This window comes from Canis lupus, chromosome 5 (assembly GCF_011100685.1).
Source record: "Canis lupus familiaris isolate Mischka breed German Shepherd chromosome 5, alternate assembly UU_Cfam_GSD_1.0, whole genome shotgun sequence".
Taxonomy (NCBI): domain Eukaryota; kingdom Metazoa; phylum Chordata; class Mammalia; order Carnivora; family Canidae; genus Canis; species Canis lupus.
In genome coordinates, this window is record NC_049226.1 from 16,110,045 (window position 1) to 16,127,240 (window position 17,196).

The window sequence follows — 17,196 nt, forward strand, 5'->3', positions numbered from 1 at the left end:
TATACAGGATGCGCTGGGAGCCAGAAGGCCTGAGTTGTCTGCTTACTGGCCGTGTGACCTGACGATGAGAGGACATTTCAAATGGCTGTAAGAACAAATGAGCAAGGAATGTGAAAGAACTTTGCAAGCTCTCACCCAGAGATAGGAAAGATGAGGACTGATACTAAGTGAGCACTTGCTGTGTGCCAGACACCGTATTATTATTTTCAATCCTTACATCTACCCTGTGAAGTATTATTTGCACCCCATTGTATGGATAAGGCTCAGAGAAGTTAACTTTCCCAAGGTCACACAGCAAAGAAGGGGACAAGTCAGTTTGGAACCCAGACCTGGAGTCTGACTCTAAGGCCCACCCATCCTGTAAAACTCCAAAGCTTCTACACTTAATGAAATAACAATTCTGGGAGAAAGGCTGGCTGCCGGCCTCGGTTGCTCCTGGTGGTGTGCCCAGCCAGGGGAGTAACGGAGGATGTCTTGATTATGTCTCCAGAAAACAGGTTTTTTATTACTCACCACGGCGGGCTGTACATCTCTGACGTGCAGAAGGAGGACGCCCTCTCCACCTACCGCTGCATCACCAAGCACAAGTACAGCGGGGAGACCCGGCAAAGCAATGGGGCTCGCCTCTCCGTGACAGGTAGGCCAGAGGGCTACGGAGGGCACCTGCCCACCCCTGGGATGGGCATGGATCAGGGGACTCCAAGAAGGAGAGTGTAGAACAGAAATATAGGGCCCAGGGGGGCAGAGCTCATCCAGTTTGGTTTGGAGTGCCCTTCACATAAGGACCTCGGAGTCTGTACCTAAGGAAGCTAACACTCCTGAAGAACTGGCGTGTTACCATTTTTCAAATAATGAGAGTTCGATCTACCCTCTCTTTCCCTTTCTTGCCTTTGCTGCCAGGAAGCTCATAAATAAAACCTGGTGTTCAAACGTAGTAACGATGAGGTTAGATTAGATTAGAAGTGGGAGGGGTTTGTTCCTTCAGGACTCTAAGCATCTTTTAAGATTCTGTTTGACCTATTTATGAGTGCGTGTGTTTCTTCTGTTGTAGCTTGAGAGTAAGCAGGATAGAATCTGTAAACAACAGTATTTGTAAACTAAATGAAAGAGTCTTATTCTGGAGTGATTATCACTTTTTAGGAGCCACTCGCCCCAACTGTTTGACCAGTAGGAGGCAAAGCCAGGACTTAGCTTCTGCAAACAGCGTGCCAACCACCACCCCCGCCCAGCCCGTGGAAGGGGTCATTTGGACACCCCGTACATGCCCCAGTCACGGAGTAAAGGAGGGCACATAGTACTCCTCAAGGAACACTGCCTCTCTGGAAACAGTGCTTTTTCAAACTCTTGACAGCAGTCCACAGATAGACATTTTTATCGTAACCTGTGCATGCACACACTGGTCGTTCCTACCACATGCATTTACATGCATTCTGCTATTTCCTACTCTATCCTATCCAATTCTGATTTATCTAAATGCTGGTCGCAACTCACCAAATGGATTTCACAAGTTCCTAATAGTTTGTGACCTATAACTTAAAAATCTCCACTGTTGAGGAGGTGGGATTGGAGTGGCTTTTGGAAGGTGGAGGAACTGATAGCATGGTGGTTTTGGAGACCAAACTCACTCCGCTGTGCAACCTCTTGGAGCCTCTGGAATAAGTAGCTCGACTAGTTAACCACGCTGATTCTAACTCTGACCTTCTGGGGTTTGATGAGGACCACCCCCATCAGATTAACCCTATCCCAGACCCTCTCTCATTTGCCCAGCACATTTGAAGAGCAGGATCCAGGAGGGCAAGGATAGGGCTGTCTGATTCTCCTTTGTGTCTCCAGCACCTGGCCCTCTGCCTGGCACATAGTAGGTGCTAAGTAAATATTTGTGGAACTAACCAACGCCAAGGGAGACGGTGCTGTCATATGGGGAGGCGATGGGGCTGCACTGAAGAGCCTCTATCTTCGTGGCTAGACTTAGGAATCGGCAGCCCAATTCCCGAATGTGTTGGAGTGGTTCCCTTCCAAATTATAGGGACTTGTTTGCATGCTGTTTTGCATCTCATCTGCATGCTTCTCATAAAACGTGGGACTGGTGCAGAAATCCCCCCTCCTGCAGGCCTGCTTCTCTCTCCTGCACAAATATTTAGTCCCTTCATCCTGCCAATCTCACCTCACTCTTGGAGTGTGTGGGGTGGGGGGCTGGCAGGGGACGGAATAGGCAGGTGCCTCTCAAAAAAGACACCCTGTAAACTGGAGGGTATGCCAACCATTGTCCTTCTGGTCTCCATTCCCCACCAGCTGTGAGGAGGAGGGGGGTGTGGGTAGGAGGAGAATGAGAGGTGCCACCAGAGATAAAGCCCAAACAGAGAGACAGAAGCAAAGCTAGGGAAGCTCCCAGACAGACAAAAGGGGAGAGGCACGGGCATGGAGAGACATAGGACAGGGAGAAAACAGAATGGAAAGAAACCTGCACAGAGACAAAGGCAGAGGGGAAGACAGGAGTGAACAGAACTGAAAGGACCAGGAGGGATCTGGAACGGGAACAGAGGGAACTGAGGGGAAGGGGCCCCACCGGTGACACGGCCCTGATGTGATGTGATGTGACAAGGCCATCTGCAAGCTGCTTGTCTCGGCAAAAATGCAAGTGATACTGGAGGAAGGCAGTGCAGAGGAGGCACGAGGGGGGCGTGTCGGGGAGCTCAGGCCTCAGCCTCCAGCCCCACATACCACCTTGAGGCAAGGGCGGGTGTGGGGGTGGTCAGTCAGTCCTGAACAAGAGATCTGCTGGCCATGGTTTCTGCTGAAAAGGTTCGCTCTCCAGCGGCCAGCACCCCCCGAGGGCTTCCGGGCTGGTGGCCGGGAAGGGTGACCAGAAGCCCTGGACCACCAGATGGAAAGATGCACCTGAGAGGGGTCCCTGCCTCAACACCTGCTGACTGAGGTGTTCATACACCCCAAAGGACGCTGCCCCTGTCTCCCTAGGCCCAAAGGCAAGAGGAAAGAGCACAAGGATCCACGTGGCAGAGTGTCCCAGGTGGTCATCTGGTGAGGGCAGCAACCACACCTGTGATTTCTTCAGAGTGGCCTCACAGAGGGTTTGGTAAAGCTAGAGGGCGGGAAAGAAGGTGGGCGCAGCCAGGTGTGTTGGGTAAAGGACTCTGAATCCAGCCAAAGGTTCACGCTTAGCCTCCACTCACTAGCTGCGCAAGGTGGCAGAGGATAAGCAGTGGCTCAAGCCTCAGCTTCCTCATCTGTAGGATGGGAGTGACGAAACAGCACCCCCCCCCCGCCCCGACCCCCTGGCCTGGGGTTGCGAGAAGTAGGGACCCAATGGAAAAGGCTTAGCGTCTGCCACATCGGAAGCGCTCAGCAGAGCGACAGCTGCGCTGTGGTGGCGGCTGTCTTGTCGTCGATCTGTTGTCGCTGCTTTATTGTTCCTACTCCCTTCCGGAGAGCGTGTGCTGTGTGGGCCAAGGTGAAGGAGGCAGCTGCAAGAATGGCCCGAGCCCCCTAAAATACGACCTCCAAACAACCACTCCGTGCTTTGCAGAGTTTTCCAGGAGCTTCCATGAGCATGAACTCCGTGGAATAGGCATTATCAGCTGCATTTATAAAGAGAAACCGGTGACCAGAGAGGCTCGCAGACCAGTCCTGGCTTCCCCAGCTCATGGGGGGGCGCCAAGCCACGTGCGGAAGCCGTGTTTGGGGGTGACTTTGCAGGGCAGCACTGCTCATTGGGCCGAGGGAGGCCCCAGCGGCCTCCCCGGGGTGCCCCGGACGGCCCCGGAGATTTCTGGAGGCGCAGCCTTCTGGATCCCCCAGCCCCGCGCCGGCCCGGCAGCGCCCGGTCCCCCCAGGCTGTCGCCGGTACACGCCGCAGCATTTTACTCCTGCTCCGGAGTAATGAAAGAGGCTTCTTTCCCTCAGAATTTAATTTCACGCCTGAGACTCGGTGATTAATTCCCTCCCCCCGCCCCTTCCTCCACCGCCCCGTCGGCCCCTCCGCTTGTAAATTCTGCGGTGTGCCACGGAATTTGTGTATTTTGCATCAATTAAGTGTCACATTGAGTAATTCTTCCCTGGCACCGGGTTTGTTTATCCCGACCGTCCCCACAGGGTTGCGTGGGGAAGAGGCCGCAGAAGCTGGTGGCGAGGGAGGGCGGGTGCCAAGCCGTAATTGCCCGGCACATCTGCATCGTGGTGTCGCTCAGCCAAGCTCTTGGACGTGCGATCTGCCACTATTGCCTACGACAACCTTAGGAGAGGCGGAGGCAGCGCTGCTCTGAGGTCTCAGGCTCTGAGACCTTTCGAGACTCACCCAAGGTCACACGATTTACCCGTGACCCCAGGCGGACCAGCCCCTGGCTCTTCTGATTCTCAGCCCAACCTCCTTCAGAAGAGTAATGGAAGGTGGGGAGGGGGTAGCGAGTCTTCTAGAAAGTCTCTGGCCCCGGGAGAAGTCCTCGCCCAACCCTTCTCCAACGGAGATGGGCCAAGGATGGAGGAAATTTGCCCTTAGTCAAGGAGGGTCCAGAGGGGCACGTCTTCCACTCCCACCATTCCCTCTTTTTTTTTTTTTCAAAGATTTTATTTATTTATTCTTGAGACACACAGAGAGAGAGGCAGAGACACAGGCAGAGGGAGAAGCAGGCTCCCTGCGGGGAGCCTGATGTGGGACTCGATCCCAGGACCCTGGGATGAGGCCCTGAGCCGAAGGCAAACGCTCAACCGCTGAGCCACCCAGGTGCCCTCCCATCATTCTCTCTTGAGCAGATCTCAGTATTAGATTATTCCATCTTGGGCCCGGTTTTACTGAACAAGGGTGAGTGAGACCTCGTTTGTGATCTTGGCTCTGCAGTGCCACCTTGGGCAGGTCACTGCACCTCTCTGGTCTCAGGGGGTCCTCCTCTGTCTGTGGCCTCCAAAGCCCCTAAGCCAGCTCTACGAGTCCATGAACCTATAAAATTCTGCAATGTGGAAAATCAGACCACTGCCTGTGCCTGAGCACCCCCTTCAGCCTCCCCCTGACATGGTGGGTCAGCAGCCATGGCCTTGCTCCGTGCAGGCACAGGAGATCCAGCGATGGAGCAACACTGTCTCAAGATGCTCGCAGCCTCCTGGAGAAGACAGATACATGACCTGGTGCTAAGCACGGTTGAGGGGCTCCTGGGTGGCTCATGACAGTGGTGGCCTCTGGGGAGAGAAATGAGGTGGCCGAGGGCAGGGCTGAGGGAGACTCCCCTTTTACACAGACACCCTTCTAGACTTTCTGAAATTTTGCCATGTGCATATATTCCACTTTTTAAGTTTTTCATTAAAAAGGAAAGGTTGCATAAATAAATAAATAAATAAATAAATAAATAAATAAATAATAATAAATAAATAAATAAATAAATAAAAGAAAGGTTGCTTGAAACTAAAATGAAAGAAAAAGAAAGCTCAATGGGTATCTAATGAGAGTGGCCCCGGAGGACACATCCAGGAGGGGTGATATAATTTAAGCTGGTTTGTAAAAGACGAAGAGGTGTTGGTCAAGTGGAACGGGCTGCTGGGCAGCCAGGGGAGGGCAGTGCAGGGACACAGCCCACCACAAGTGGGGAACCACTGCCTGGGTGGGGACCTGAAGGGGGGGCCCACTGAGTAGGCCAGGCCGGGGACCTGGCCAGGGACCTGGCCAGGACCAGACCCTACATCATAGCAGGCCTAACCGGGGAGAAGACGTGTGGGTTCTAGGTCGGCAGAGGAGAGCCTGGGCAGGTTTTACAGCAGCAGGAGGTCCCCAAGGCAGAAAAGTCAGGGAGGCATTTGAGGATAAGAAGAACTAGGCCGAGAGCAACCAGAGCTCCGCTCAGAAGCATCAGACATCACACACGGAATCCCACCAGCCGGGAGCCTGCAGTCACTGGCTTCCTCTTGGATTGGGAATGTAGTCCCCGGGACCTGCAGTCACTGCTTCCTCTTGGATTGGGAATGTAAAATAGAGAGTTGTTCGGGATGGTAGATGTGGTTTGCAGAAGGCTTAACTTCAGAACCCCACTGGGCGCAGATGGAAATGCACGGCCCTCAGAGTTTGGCAGGATCGCAGGTGGGTGGAGACGGGACAGGGAGGAACACTCTCACACTCTCTCCCTCTCTGCACCTCTCACCCCTTCCCTTGCTCCATCTACCTGTCTGCCCTCCCTACCCTCCTCCCACCTCCCCCAAGCCCCCACTTCTGAGTCATGGCTCTCGGGGCCTCTGTCTGGCCTGAGTGGGAGAGGGGGAGCCAGAGTCTGGGGCCCAGGGGGCCCCACGAGCCATCTCACACTGGGTGTCCTTCATGCTGGGGACATGCAAGTGCCTGCTCTGGTGCGTGCCCCCACCCCTTCACTCCCTCCTGCTCAGGCTTGCCAGGGCCACTGATGCTCTCTGCCTTCCAGACCCTGCCGAGTCGATCCCCACCATCCTGGACGGCTTCCACTCCCAGGAGGTGTGGGCTGGCCACACCGTGGAGCTGCCCTGCACCGCCTCTGGCTACCCCATCCCTGCCATCCGCTGGCTCAAGGACGGCCGGCCCCTCCCAGCCGACAGCCGCTGGACCAAGCGCATTACGGGGCTGACAGTCAGTGACCTGCGGACGGAGGACAGCGGCACCTATATTTGTGAGGTCATCAACACCTTCGGCTCCGCAGAGGCCACTGGCACCCTCACGGTCATCGGTGAGCGGGGAGCCCCTCGGCCGGCCCTAGCAAGCTTTGAGAGCACCTGCTTCTGGCCAGCCCGGGGGTGGGGCAGGGAGGACAGTCCCCTGGTTGGGAAAGGTGGTCAAACATCGGAGGAAATGCTCTGGGTTTGAAATCAGAAGATCTGCTTTCTGGTTCTGGCATTGTCAGAGGGTAACCCACTTTGGGCAAATCACATGACCATGATCACCACCTCAGTGTCCTCTTCTGTAAAGTGGGATGATGATCCCAGGCCTTCCTACCTCCTGAGGTCAGAAGGGTCAGGAGGGGTCGTGGGGGTGACAGTGACAGTGACGAGCTCACAGGGCTTCGTGGCTTGGTGACGGGGAGGAGTGTCTGCACTAAAGGAAGTAGTGCTGATGTTAATCCAGTAGAGAGGACCTATTGTATCCCATCAGAAGCAATATTCAGAATATTGCACAGTAATTGATAGGGACACTGGTCAATCGGATCAGACGCAGGCATCAATGACCAAGGTGGCCTTTCCAGGGTCTACTGGCTGGGTACCAACACTGGTCCTGCCTGTTCCCTCCCCCTCCCGGTGCCTCAGGGGCTCCAGGGGTCCAGGGAGCCTGCATGTGGCTTTCACAGGTGGGCTGAGGGGCTGGGGCCAGGGAAGGACCCCCACCATGCCTCTCCCTTGGGTGATGCGGCCTCAGGCTCCCCATCTCCCCCTCCCTTCTAGCTGTGGCATCCAGAGTCTGGCTCTCTGAGTTCCCTGCATTGACAGCAGTGAGGCTGGGATTTGGAGACCCCTGGGGAATCCCACCCCCTGGAGGAGCTACGTAGCCTGAGGCCCCATTGACTGTTGTACCGAAAGGCATCATGAGGGTCACTGAACCCAGACAGGGAGAGGAGGCTGTCCAGCTGTGATCCAACCCCCATGCTGCAGAGAAGCCGTCCTCCCTCCTCACTACCTGTCTCAAGAGCATAGAGCTACTGGTCTGCAGACCCTCACATGTTCCCCCTGCCTGGGTGGCCTCCTGGGGCCTGGTGTCTTGTCGCCCTCAGCCCATGTGTAAGCGCAGTCTCCCCGTAGTCAAGGGCCTCTTGACAGTTGGGGTGCATTTATCTGCAGTGCTGGGAAGAAGTCCTCCCCCTATGAGCACATGTGAAGCTGGAAGAGCAGAAAGAGCCCCAAGAAACACTCTGGGAGTGATAGCACGTAATACAGATGTTTAGGTTAAAATGCTGAGAGCCCAGGGGACAGGGGGATCCTCACAGAGTACCGAGCCCCAGCCAGCAGGCAGGCAGGTAGGACCAGGGCTGACGTCCCCCTCCTTGCCCTAAGGACCGTGCGATATGCCTTGCCCCTTACCCGCCCTCCTCCTGCTCACACACAGTACACACACTCTCTCATCTCACCCTGGCGTACGTACATACACGCACACACATGCACTGTCTCAGGACTGAGGTCAGGAGGGCAGCACACCCCCGAATCCTTGGAAAATTACCAAACCTGACTCTGGGTAATTTGGTGTTCATAGCTCCTGCCTCAGTACCTACAGGCAAGCAGATGCACACACACACACGCAGGTAGATGTGTTGAAAGGTCACATGCCCACTTCTCCATACCACAGGCCCACACGTACGGTGCTCATACACACTTACCGATACACACATTCTTCCACCTTAACGTGCTCACATCCAGGCTCACACACACAGATCCACAAGTAACTGCCTACAGCTGCGTGCACTGCCCCACCGGCATACCTACAGCGGATCCCCTCTGACACTCGGCCCCGCACCTTCCTCCCCACACTGGGTTTGGCTGGACAGCCAGGTTCAAGGGGAAGCCACATAGCTTTTCTCTGCCTTCCGTTCTCTCTGACAGCCCCTCTCCACCAGGTGCATGGAGGAAAGCATGCTTTTCACACACACCCCCGTTCTGCCAACAAGCCTCCTGCCCATCTTGTCGCCAAGTCATATGGGACAGCAAGATGAGAGCAGCTAGCTGGTAGAGCCCTGGGAGCCCCGGCTGGTGACCAGGACAAGCAGGATGCCACCTGCCTCGTTGTGCACTGACATTTCCAGGGCAGGGTCTCTGGGAGAGAGTGGGAGAGCCCGGCATGAGCAGAAGGACCCCTGTGTGCTTTGACTGTGTCCCACCCAGCCAGGCTGCAGGCCACCTCGCTGAGGTCCTAGGCCCCTGCGGGCCTCAGCCTCCTGTAGAGAACCCCAAGCCCTTGGAGATCTGGGGAAGGAGGCCAGCCTGGGGCTGGTGGCCAGCCCGCCCGACAATAATAAACATGTCTCAGGCAGCAGTAGACATGTAAGGTGAGAGACACTGCCCTGTCCTCAAGTGCTCACAATGCAGGGGGAGAGACAGACACACAGAAGTGATTAAAAGACCATGTGCTTCATGTGGTGACCACTGTACACAGGGGGGCCCAGAAGAGGGGTCTGACCCAGCCTGGGAGGGCAGCGGTGTCCAGGAAGTCTTCCTGGAAGAGATGTCCTGAGCTCAGTGTGAAGGATGAGAAGGCGTCAGGCAAAGCGGGAAAAGAGCACTCTAGGCGGAAGCTCTGGGGCACGAAGTCACCCAGGGTGTTCACCAAGCACAGACAGGGTGCTGCTGCCTGAAGACTATATAGCTGAGAAGCAGGGGAAGGTCCCCAGGGTCCTTGATGGCCTTGAATGCCACACCAAGTTTTGGGGTGCTGTAACAGTTCGAAGCAGGAGAGTGACCAGCCACAGCATGGAGAACAGAAGGAGGGATGCAGGGAGGACGGACGATGGTACTGCTTGGGTCCAAGCTGGGAGCTGAGGACCCGCGGCAGGGCAGGGGAGGTGGGGATGAAGAGCAGAGTCACCTGGCACATTTAAAGGCGGTCAGAACGGCAGAAGATAGCAATTAGTTATCTGTGTGGGTATGAGAGAGGGGTGGGGGGTGGCGGAGCCAAGGATGCCTCCCTGGTTTCTGGGTGGGGGACAGAGAAGATGATGAGCCAGTCAAGCTCCTGCTCTCCTTCTGAGCTGAAGGGAGCCCCCCAGCCCCAGCGGGCAAGGGCCGCGCATTAAGAAAGCAGAGGCTGTCATAACAAGAGGTGCAGAGCCATCACCTGGCCCGACCCTGCCATTTCACGGATGAGTAAACTGTGGTCTAGAGAGGCAATCCACAGGGGTCTGGACAGAACCAGGGCCTCCCCGAGCCCCCCACCCCCACCCCCAGCCACACTGCTCCACGGTAAAAGCCGTTTTTTTTATCCTTTTCCTCCCCACTGCCTGTCCCCTCGCTCCTCCCCCACTGCCCCGGCCCAGACCCCCTTCACGTGACCCTGACACCAAAGAAGCTGAAGACCGGCATCGGCAGCACGGTCATCCTCTCCTGTGCCCTGCTGGGCTCCCCGGAGTTCACCATCCGCTGGTACCGCAACACGGAGCTGGTGCTGCCCGACGAGGCCGTCTCCATCCGCGGGCTCAGCAACGAGACCCTGCTCATCACCTCGGCCCAGAAGAGCCACTCTGGTGCCTACCAGTGCTTCGCCACCCGCAAGGCCCAGACGGCGCAGGACTTCGCCATCATCGTGCTGGAGGGTGAGTGGGGGCGGCCGGCGCCGGGGTGGGTTCAGGACCCCCAGAGCCTGGCGAGGAGATGCCCTGCATAGGCTCCCTCACCTGCGTCCTGGGAGCAGGCAGCGGTCCAGGCACGTGCCTACCTTAGTTAATCCTTCCGTGGGGAGGAAGAGGGCAGATGCTCTTTCTTAATGTTCCCTATTTTGCAGTGGAAATAACTGAAGCTCAGTCACTTGCCCAAGGTCACCCAGCTTGGCCAAGGTCAGAGCCAGGATCTGAACTCAGGTCTCTAAACCACCACACTGTATTGCCTCTGCCCTCCAAAATTACGAGAACCTCACTATGAAAGGGGTCTTCTTTAAGATCTCAGGGGCTTTCAATCTCACAGGGGCCCTGGGACTGCCCCTCAGGAGTCCCTGCCTGGAGCCTTCTTCCCTGAGCCCTCTCTTTCTGGCTGTCCCTCTCCCATTCTCTGCCCTTCCCGCCAGCGCCATGGGCTTTCCAGTCTTCTCCCTGACTAAGGGCTCTTCACAGCAGGCTCTGTTTCTTATCACAGACCTGGGTTTCCACTTGTTCCTCAATCCTTTTAAAGCTACTACCACCCAAGGCTCCTCACCTAGCACATCTGTGTATGGTTGTGCAGGTTGTTCACTGCACCAAGTGCCTAACCCACAGGGCGGGACTGAGAGTAAGGACTGGAATCCGACTTGAAATCTACCTGGCACCAGGTGGTGACCACACGGAGGAGGCATCTTTTTCTTACTTGCACAAAGATACAATGAGGGTTAGCAGAGGCCCTATCCTTACCAACAAATGTAGTGTTCCCCTCGCTCCTTTGTTGCAAAACAAAACAAAAACCCTGCAATCCTATTGCTTCCAAGGATTTTTCACTGTCATCACAAAGACACCAAACCCAGGCAAGTCCTCCAGGTTATCAGGATCCCACGTGGGTCTACCTGTGGGTCCTTGGGAGGTGGGAGGTGGGACCTGGGCATCCCCGACCCCTCGCCCTAAGTACAGTGCCCAGTGAACTGCCCCTCCCTCAGCCCCTGCCTCCTCTTGTCCAGCCAGATCCTCTTCCCAACAAGGAGGGACACCAGCCAGGCACAGGCCAGTTGGAAATGGGTGCCTTATATCCCCGGGGACTTCTTGCTGGACCGCTCCCCACACAGCGCATTTTTTTCTCAGAAAGGACAGCCTGTTGATGGCCAATCCAGAGCAAGGATAATGAGGAAATGGAAAATGAGGCTGGCAGATGGGCACAGAGTGGGGAGGAACAGCCAGAAAGGTAGGGTTTGGGGAAGGAAGCAGAGGAGGGTCCAAATGTCATGACCCTGGGAGGCCTTCCAGGCTGTTCCAGGCACCGGGCCTTCCCCTAGTTTTAGGTAAGGGTCTCCCCCCAGAAATGGGGCTGGGGGCTGGCAGACTGGATTATAACATCAGCATCTTGGTGTGAAATGTGGATGGAGAACCATGTTACATTGCCTTACTTTTTCTTTTACTTTCCTTTTTTTTTTTTAATGTTTGTCTTAGTTTTTACTTGTTAGAGTGCATGCCACGTACTTTAATCCTTTACAACAATCCTGTGTAGGATGGCCAGGCTCGATAATTGCATGCCCCCTGTTCCATGGAGGAAGGTGGGGCAGCAGGGTTAATTGTCCCGTCCGGGGTTATTGGGTTAGCCAAGACTTAATTTCTGGCCACGCACACACCAGTGCCTCTGGGCAGCGGTGAAGCCTCATACTTGAGGCTTTTTGCTCAGAAGGCTCCCGCACCCCCACCCCCACCTGTGGGGATGAGAGCTGGACCCAGACTCTGCAGGTCCCCCCCAGTCCGGCCCTGCTCCCACACAGGATTATTGAGCCCCATGTCTTTACTGACACAGGGAGGAGAAAGGCAGAAAGGAAAAGTCGACAAGAGCTGACATTTATTAAACACAAAGTGCTGTGTGAAGCATCTGAAACGCAGTAATTTTGTCCTCACAGCATCAGTGTGAAGACAGTTTAGTCACCAACCCCAATATCTCCATCCTCCACAGTTAAGAAATGGGAAGACTCAGAGGTGTTAGGTGACTTGCCCAAAGACACAGAGCTCACAAGCGGCCGTGGGAGGATTCGAATCCAGGAGTCATAAATCCTGTGCAATGGTAATGGGCACCTCACAGGGTTCTGTGGGTAGCGCCTGAATCGATGTATGTGAAAGGTTTTTTTGTTTGTTTGTTTGTTTGTTTGTTTTTTTATTCATGAGAGACACAGAGACATAGGTGAGGGAGAAGCAGGCTCCTGGCGGGGAGCCCAATGGGGGACTCGATCCCAGGACCCCGGGATCACGACCTGAACTGAAGGCATATACTCAACCACTGAGCCACCCAGGTGCCCCTGAAAGTTGGATCTCATTGTCACGGCCACTGCTTGGCCTCCTCCCCAGCTGCTGGGGCCGGGGGTGGGGGGTGGCTCGGTGACCCTGACGGGGCCTCCTCGCTCCCTGCAGATGGCACGCCCCGCATCGTCTCGTCCTTCAGCGAGAAGGTGGTCAACCCCGGGGAGCAGTTCTCGCTGATGTGTGCAGCCAAGGGCGCTCCGCCCCCCACCGTCACCTGGGCCCTGGACGACGAGCCCATCGTGCGGGACGGGAGCCACCGCACCAACCAGTACACCATGTCGGACGGCACCACCATCAGCCACATGAACGTCACGGGCCCCCAGATCCGCGACGGCGGCGTGTACCGGTGCACCGCGCGGAACTCGGTGGGCAGTGCTGAATATCAGGCGCGAATAAACGTAAGAGGTGCCTGTCTACATTTAAATATCAGAATAGGCTTTTGAGTTCCTTTGCCATCTCTGTGGTTCCCATTATTCTCGTGGTGATTAGTACTTATTATTAACTGTCATTTTGCTTTTAGTAGCGGTCTCTCTCCTCTCTTTCTCCCCCCCTTCCCCTGCCCTCGGTGAACCCCGTCATCCTTTCTTGTGTGTGCATGTGTCTGGTATAGTTTGCCACCCCCCTCACCCCCCCCATGCGTTCTCATCCCCTCCTCCTTCCCCTTCTTCTCTCCCAGTCTGACCTGCCCCCCTTCACCCCATTCCTCCCCATCAAATCTCTCTGGCCCCAGTTACCCTCAGCACTCCACTAGCAACCCCCAGCCCCACCGGGGCCTTGTAAGGACAAGGATGGAGATGGGGGCAGTGGGGCCAGGCTTGACCTTTGAGAGGGGTGTCCATCAAAGCTGTGTTCCCAGTCCTCCCACTGAGCCATCCCCTAAATGCTCCAGGAGGTGTAAGCAGCCGGGAGCCAGGGTGCTACCTTCCCCCCAGTTTCCTCCCTACCAAGCCCCAAGCCATCAAGACTGGGAGGCTCGGGCTGGGTGGGGGGAAGCAGTTCAGGTGATCATCCCCGTATCTCAGCTCTCCACATCACTGTGGTGAGAAGAGCCCCCTCTGAAGCTCTTAGCAGCCCTGTCAGGTCAGACTGGTCCTCATCTGCCTCTCCCAATGCCCCCTGACCCAAGGGCAGAGGAGGAGGGGGCAAGGGGCACTGATGGTTGCCAGGGAGCAGGGGTTCGTGCTAAATTCACCTGTGCCGGTTCTCCAACCCCACTTGAGTAAGGTGGCCTCTCATTTGGTGACCCTCCTGCCTTCTCTGAATTGCAAGTGTCAGGGCTACAGGCTCCTGGGACCCCCTGGCCCAGCCCCTCATCATCTGGGTAGGGAACCTGAAGCCTGGAGCTTCTCGCTAGATGTAAAGAGAAAATTGTTCCCATTCCAGCACTGTCCCTGCCTGGTGGCCTCTGAGCCCCCTGTACCACTCCCACATGGCCACCTGCCTAGCAAGCCAGCTGAAGATACCCCCCCACACACATACACAGCATGATCAACATCCCCCTTTTAGGGCCCCTTCTCAGGGACCCACAAAACGCACTTACCTTTTTGGAAGAAAATCATCAGCTCATCCACTGAAGACCTTCCTCTACCGTCTTTTAAATATTTAATGTATGTGAGATCCTTTTTGTACAAGACCATTATATGCAAGTTGAATGAAAATAACAAAATCTCCACATTTCCGTTGTAACCCCCAAATCTTAATCTCCTTGTAAATGAGGACTCGCCCTCCCAAATCCCAGTCACTTCTTAGGAGGTTCACATACCCCACTCACCTCATTAGGGGGGTGGATTCTTGCCCCAGGCAGGAACAGAACATGTCTGTTTGCAATTACTTGAAGCTAGTAACAGGGAGTCCTGGAGAGACCAGCTCCAGCCTTTGCCTTTAGCCTTGCAATAAAGGCCTCCCCCCACCCCTATGCCCCTGCCCACTGAATTTCCATCCCCTGATAGTTTCAGAGCCAAGCAACTGAGAAGAGAGTCACAGGGCAGCTCCTGGCTGTCCCTGGCTCACCGCACCGCTTGTCCCTCCTCTGCTCCTCCTCCCTCCTGACTCCTGCCCAGGCCCCCCCAGCATCCGGGCGATGAGGAACATCACAGCTGTCGCCGGACGGGACACCCTCATCAACTGTAGGGTCATTGGCTACCCCTACTACTCCATCAAGTGGTATAAGGATGCCCTGCTGCTGCCCGACAACCACCGCCAGGTGGTATTTGAGAATGGGACCTTGAAGCTGACGGATGTACAGAAGGGCATGGATGAAGGGGAGTACCTGTGCAGTGTCCTGATCCAGCCCCAGCTGTCCATCAGCCAGAGCGTCCACGTGGCTGTCAAAGGTAGGCCTCCCTCAGAACCAGAGCCCACCTGGTGGCCCGGGACTATGGCTCTCTCCCCAGCTGGCTGCTCAGACAACAGCAGCAGGCAGTCCTGAATGAGTGGAAGGCCAAGGAAGAGAGGGTCCTGACCTGGTGTTTAGGAGAAAGGCAGCAGGGGGGCCGAATGAAGGCAGACAAAGAAGGCCATGGGTTCCTCTGCATCTGGTTCCCTCTACAGGCCGCAGGACAGTGTGCAGGGATCCAAGAGGCATGAGGGCCCAGTGCCACACACAGAGGAGGCAGGTCACCCTCTGGGCAAGAGGCCCAGGTCAGAGATGGTGGGAAGCCCCATGACGTCAGCAGGAAGCCACCAGAGGCCAACAGGAGGGGGCAAGAGGCAATTGCCAGGAGAGACGAAGCAGCAGGAGGCTGGGTGGAGGGAGCCCATACTGGGTGCCCTGACTCCCTTCCACCTGCTAATGCTATTTGAGGTCTACAGAGTACTGCCTACAAAATCCTCCTCTGGACCAGGACCTTCATGCTGACCTGGGGGGTATGTGGGTAAACACAGGGGTTCTTAGCACAGTGCCTGGTACATGGTAGCCATTCTGTAAATGCCGGAGGATTCAATGAATGAATGAGTAGAACTAAAGAAATCAATGAACGTGTGAGCAATGACGGCTATCCCCTTGGTTCTAGGGCTGTGTGGATGCGCAAAGCTCCCTCCCAAATATGTTCTTTGGACCTGCCAGGCCTGGAGACTTTCTGAGGAAGTGAGTGGGAGCAGGGTGGCCCAGTTGCTCTGGGGCAGGATAGGAAGTGGGGCCTGCTAGGCCTGGCTGGGTTGGGAGGTCACTAATGGCCATAATGGGTAAAGGCCTGAGTGGGTTAAACCCATGGGAGAGCCTGAGGCTCTGGGCGCATGGAGAGGTCAGCCTGGGGCTCCCTGAGGGAGGAAAGAGGGCTGTGGTCACAAGCCACCATCCTGGTCTCTAGTACCAGGCTGTAATCATTGTCATAATAAAACAAATAGCACTGTGGTGGGCCCACCATGCACCAGTCCCTGTGGCTGGATGCTCTACATGCTTGGTTTCATTTAACCCCAGCACTATCCCCTTACCTAAGGCAGGTACCATTTTATCCCCAATTTCCAAGGCAGAAAGGCTGAGAGGCACAAAAAAATAAAAAAAATTAAAAATAAGGAAATTGTCATCTGGAGACAGAATGTTTCCTGGGCCTGCCTCACTCCAGGCCCTGGGCTCTAATCCAGAGCTGGGTGACAGGCAGGCTGGGAAGAATAAGGAAAGAGGCCTCTGGGACCCCCTGAGAGCAGGAAGAGAGACAAAGTCCCTGAGAAGGCTGAGAGCCCCTGTCACCTGGGCATCTGTGTCACCCCAGGGCAGCGAGGAGGGGAGGCCCCCTCCGTACCCCTGGGGACAACATGCACCAGGAGAGGAAAGCTGGCCTGACACGACACCCCCCCCCCCACTGAGGGGGGCATAGGCAGAAAGAAACAGCAGAGGGTCCAGGCCTATGAAGGGGCCCTGGTACAGGGGAAGGCCCCAGTGAGTCCCAGACTCCTGAAGCAAGATGGAAGAGAGGCTTTGTTGACAGGAAGAGGGAAGTCTGGGAGAAGGGACAGCTTGGGGAGACCGAAGCAGCATTGGGTTGTGGTGATAGTGGCACATCCAGGTGCTAAGGGCTGGTGGACAGCCAGGCCACTGCACAGTAGCAGCCAAAGGCGGGGTGGCTACTTCTCTCCCCTGCCCCTTGTTCCCCGGGCTCATCCCATCGATGCCCAGACGATGCCGTGTCACACCTATCCTTGTGCATCCACCACCTGTCACAGTGCCAGACAGTGAGTGTTTCTTGAGCTGAAACAGCAGTCCAGGTTGGAGTGGCTTGCAGGGAGGCCTCACTTTGATCCCCAACAACTGTGGAGCTGGCCATTTCAAGCCTGGGGTGGGGGGTGACAGGAGACCCTAACAGCATCAGCCTCCCTGCCTCCTGCCACCACACCCAAGCTGGGCTGAGGGGCACCCTGGCCCCCTCCTGAGCCTAAGGCCTCTGACCCCGCACCTCCCCACCCTGGGGCCCCATGCCCCAGCAGGAGCCTCACAACCCCCAGGCCACATCCCCAAGCTTGGCCGCCGTGGAACAAGGCACAGCCCGCCTACCCCCTCCCAGCGTCAAGGGCTGCCCATATCCATTTCCGTTACAAGCAGTGGACCGAGAGTTTACATTGTAAACATCACATATTAAAACATCTA

General features: G+C 55.9%; 1 protein-coding gene across 2 annotated transcripts in view; it reads left to right on the forward strand.

Moving 5' to 3' along the window:
- Nucleotides 1-17,196, forward strand: part of DSCAML1 (DS cell adhesion molecule like 1) — a 344,746-nt gene that overhangs the window by 242,924 nt on the left and 84,626 nt on the right. For both annotated transcript variants that reach the window (XM_038536014.1, XM_038536015.1), the window contains 5 exons: nucleotides 491-637; nucleotides 6,414-6,692; nucleotides 9,978-10,253; nucleotides 12,723-13,019; nucleotides 14,675-14,947. In XM_038536014.1, coding sequence (XP_038391942.1) covers nucleotides 491-637; nucleotides 6,414-6,692; nucleotides 9,978-10,253; nucleotides 12,723-13,019; nucleotides 14,675-14,947 — 1,272 coding nt within the window. The remainder of the gene's footprint in view (nucleotides 1-490; nucleotides 638-6,413; nucleotides 6,693-9,977; nucleotides 10,254-12,722; nucleotides 13,020-14,674; nucleotides 14,948-17,196) is intronic.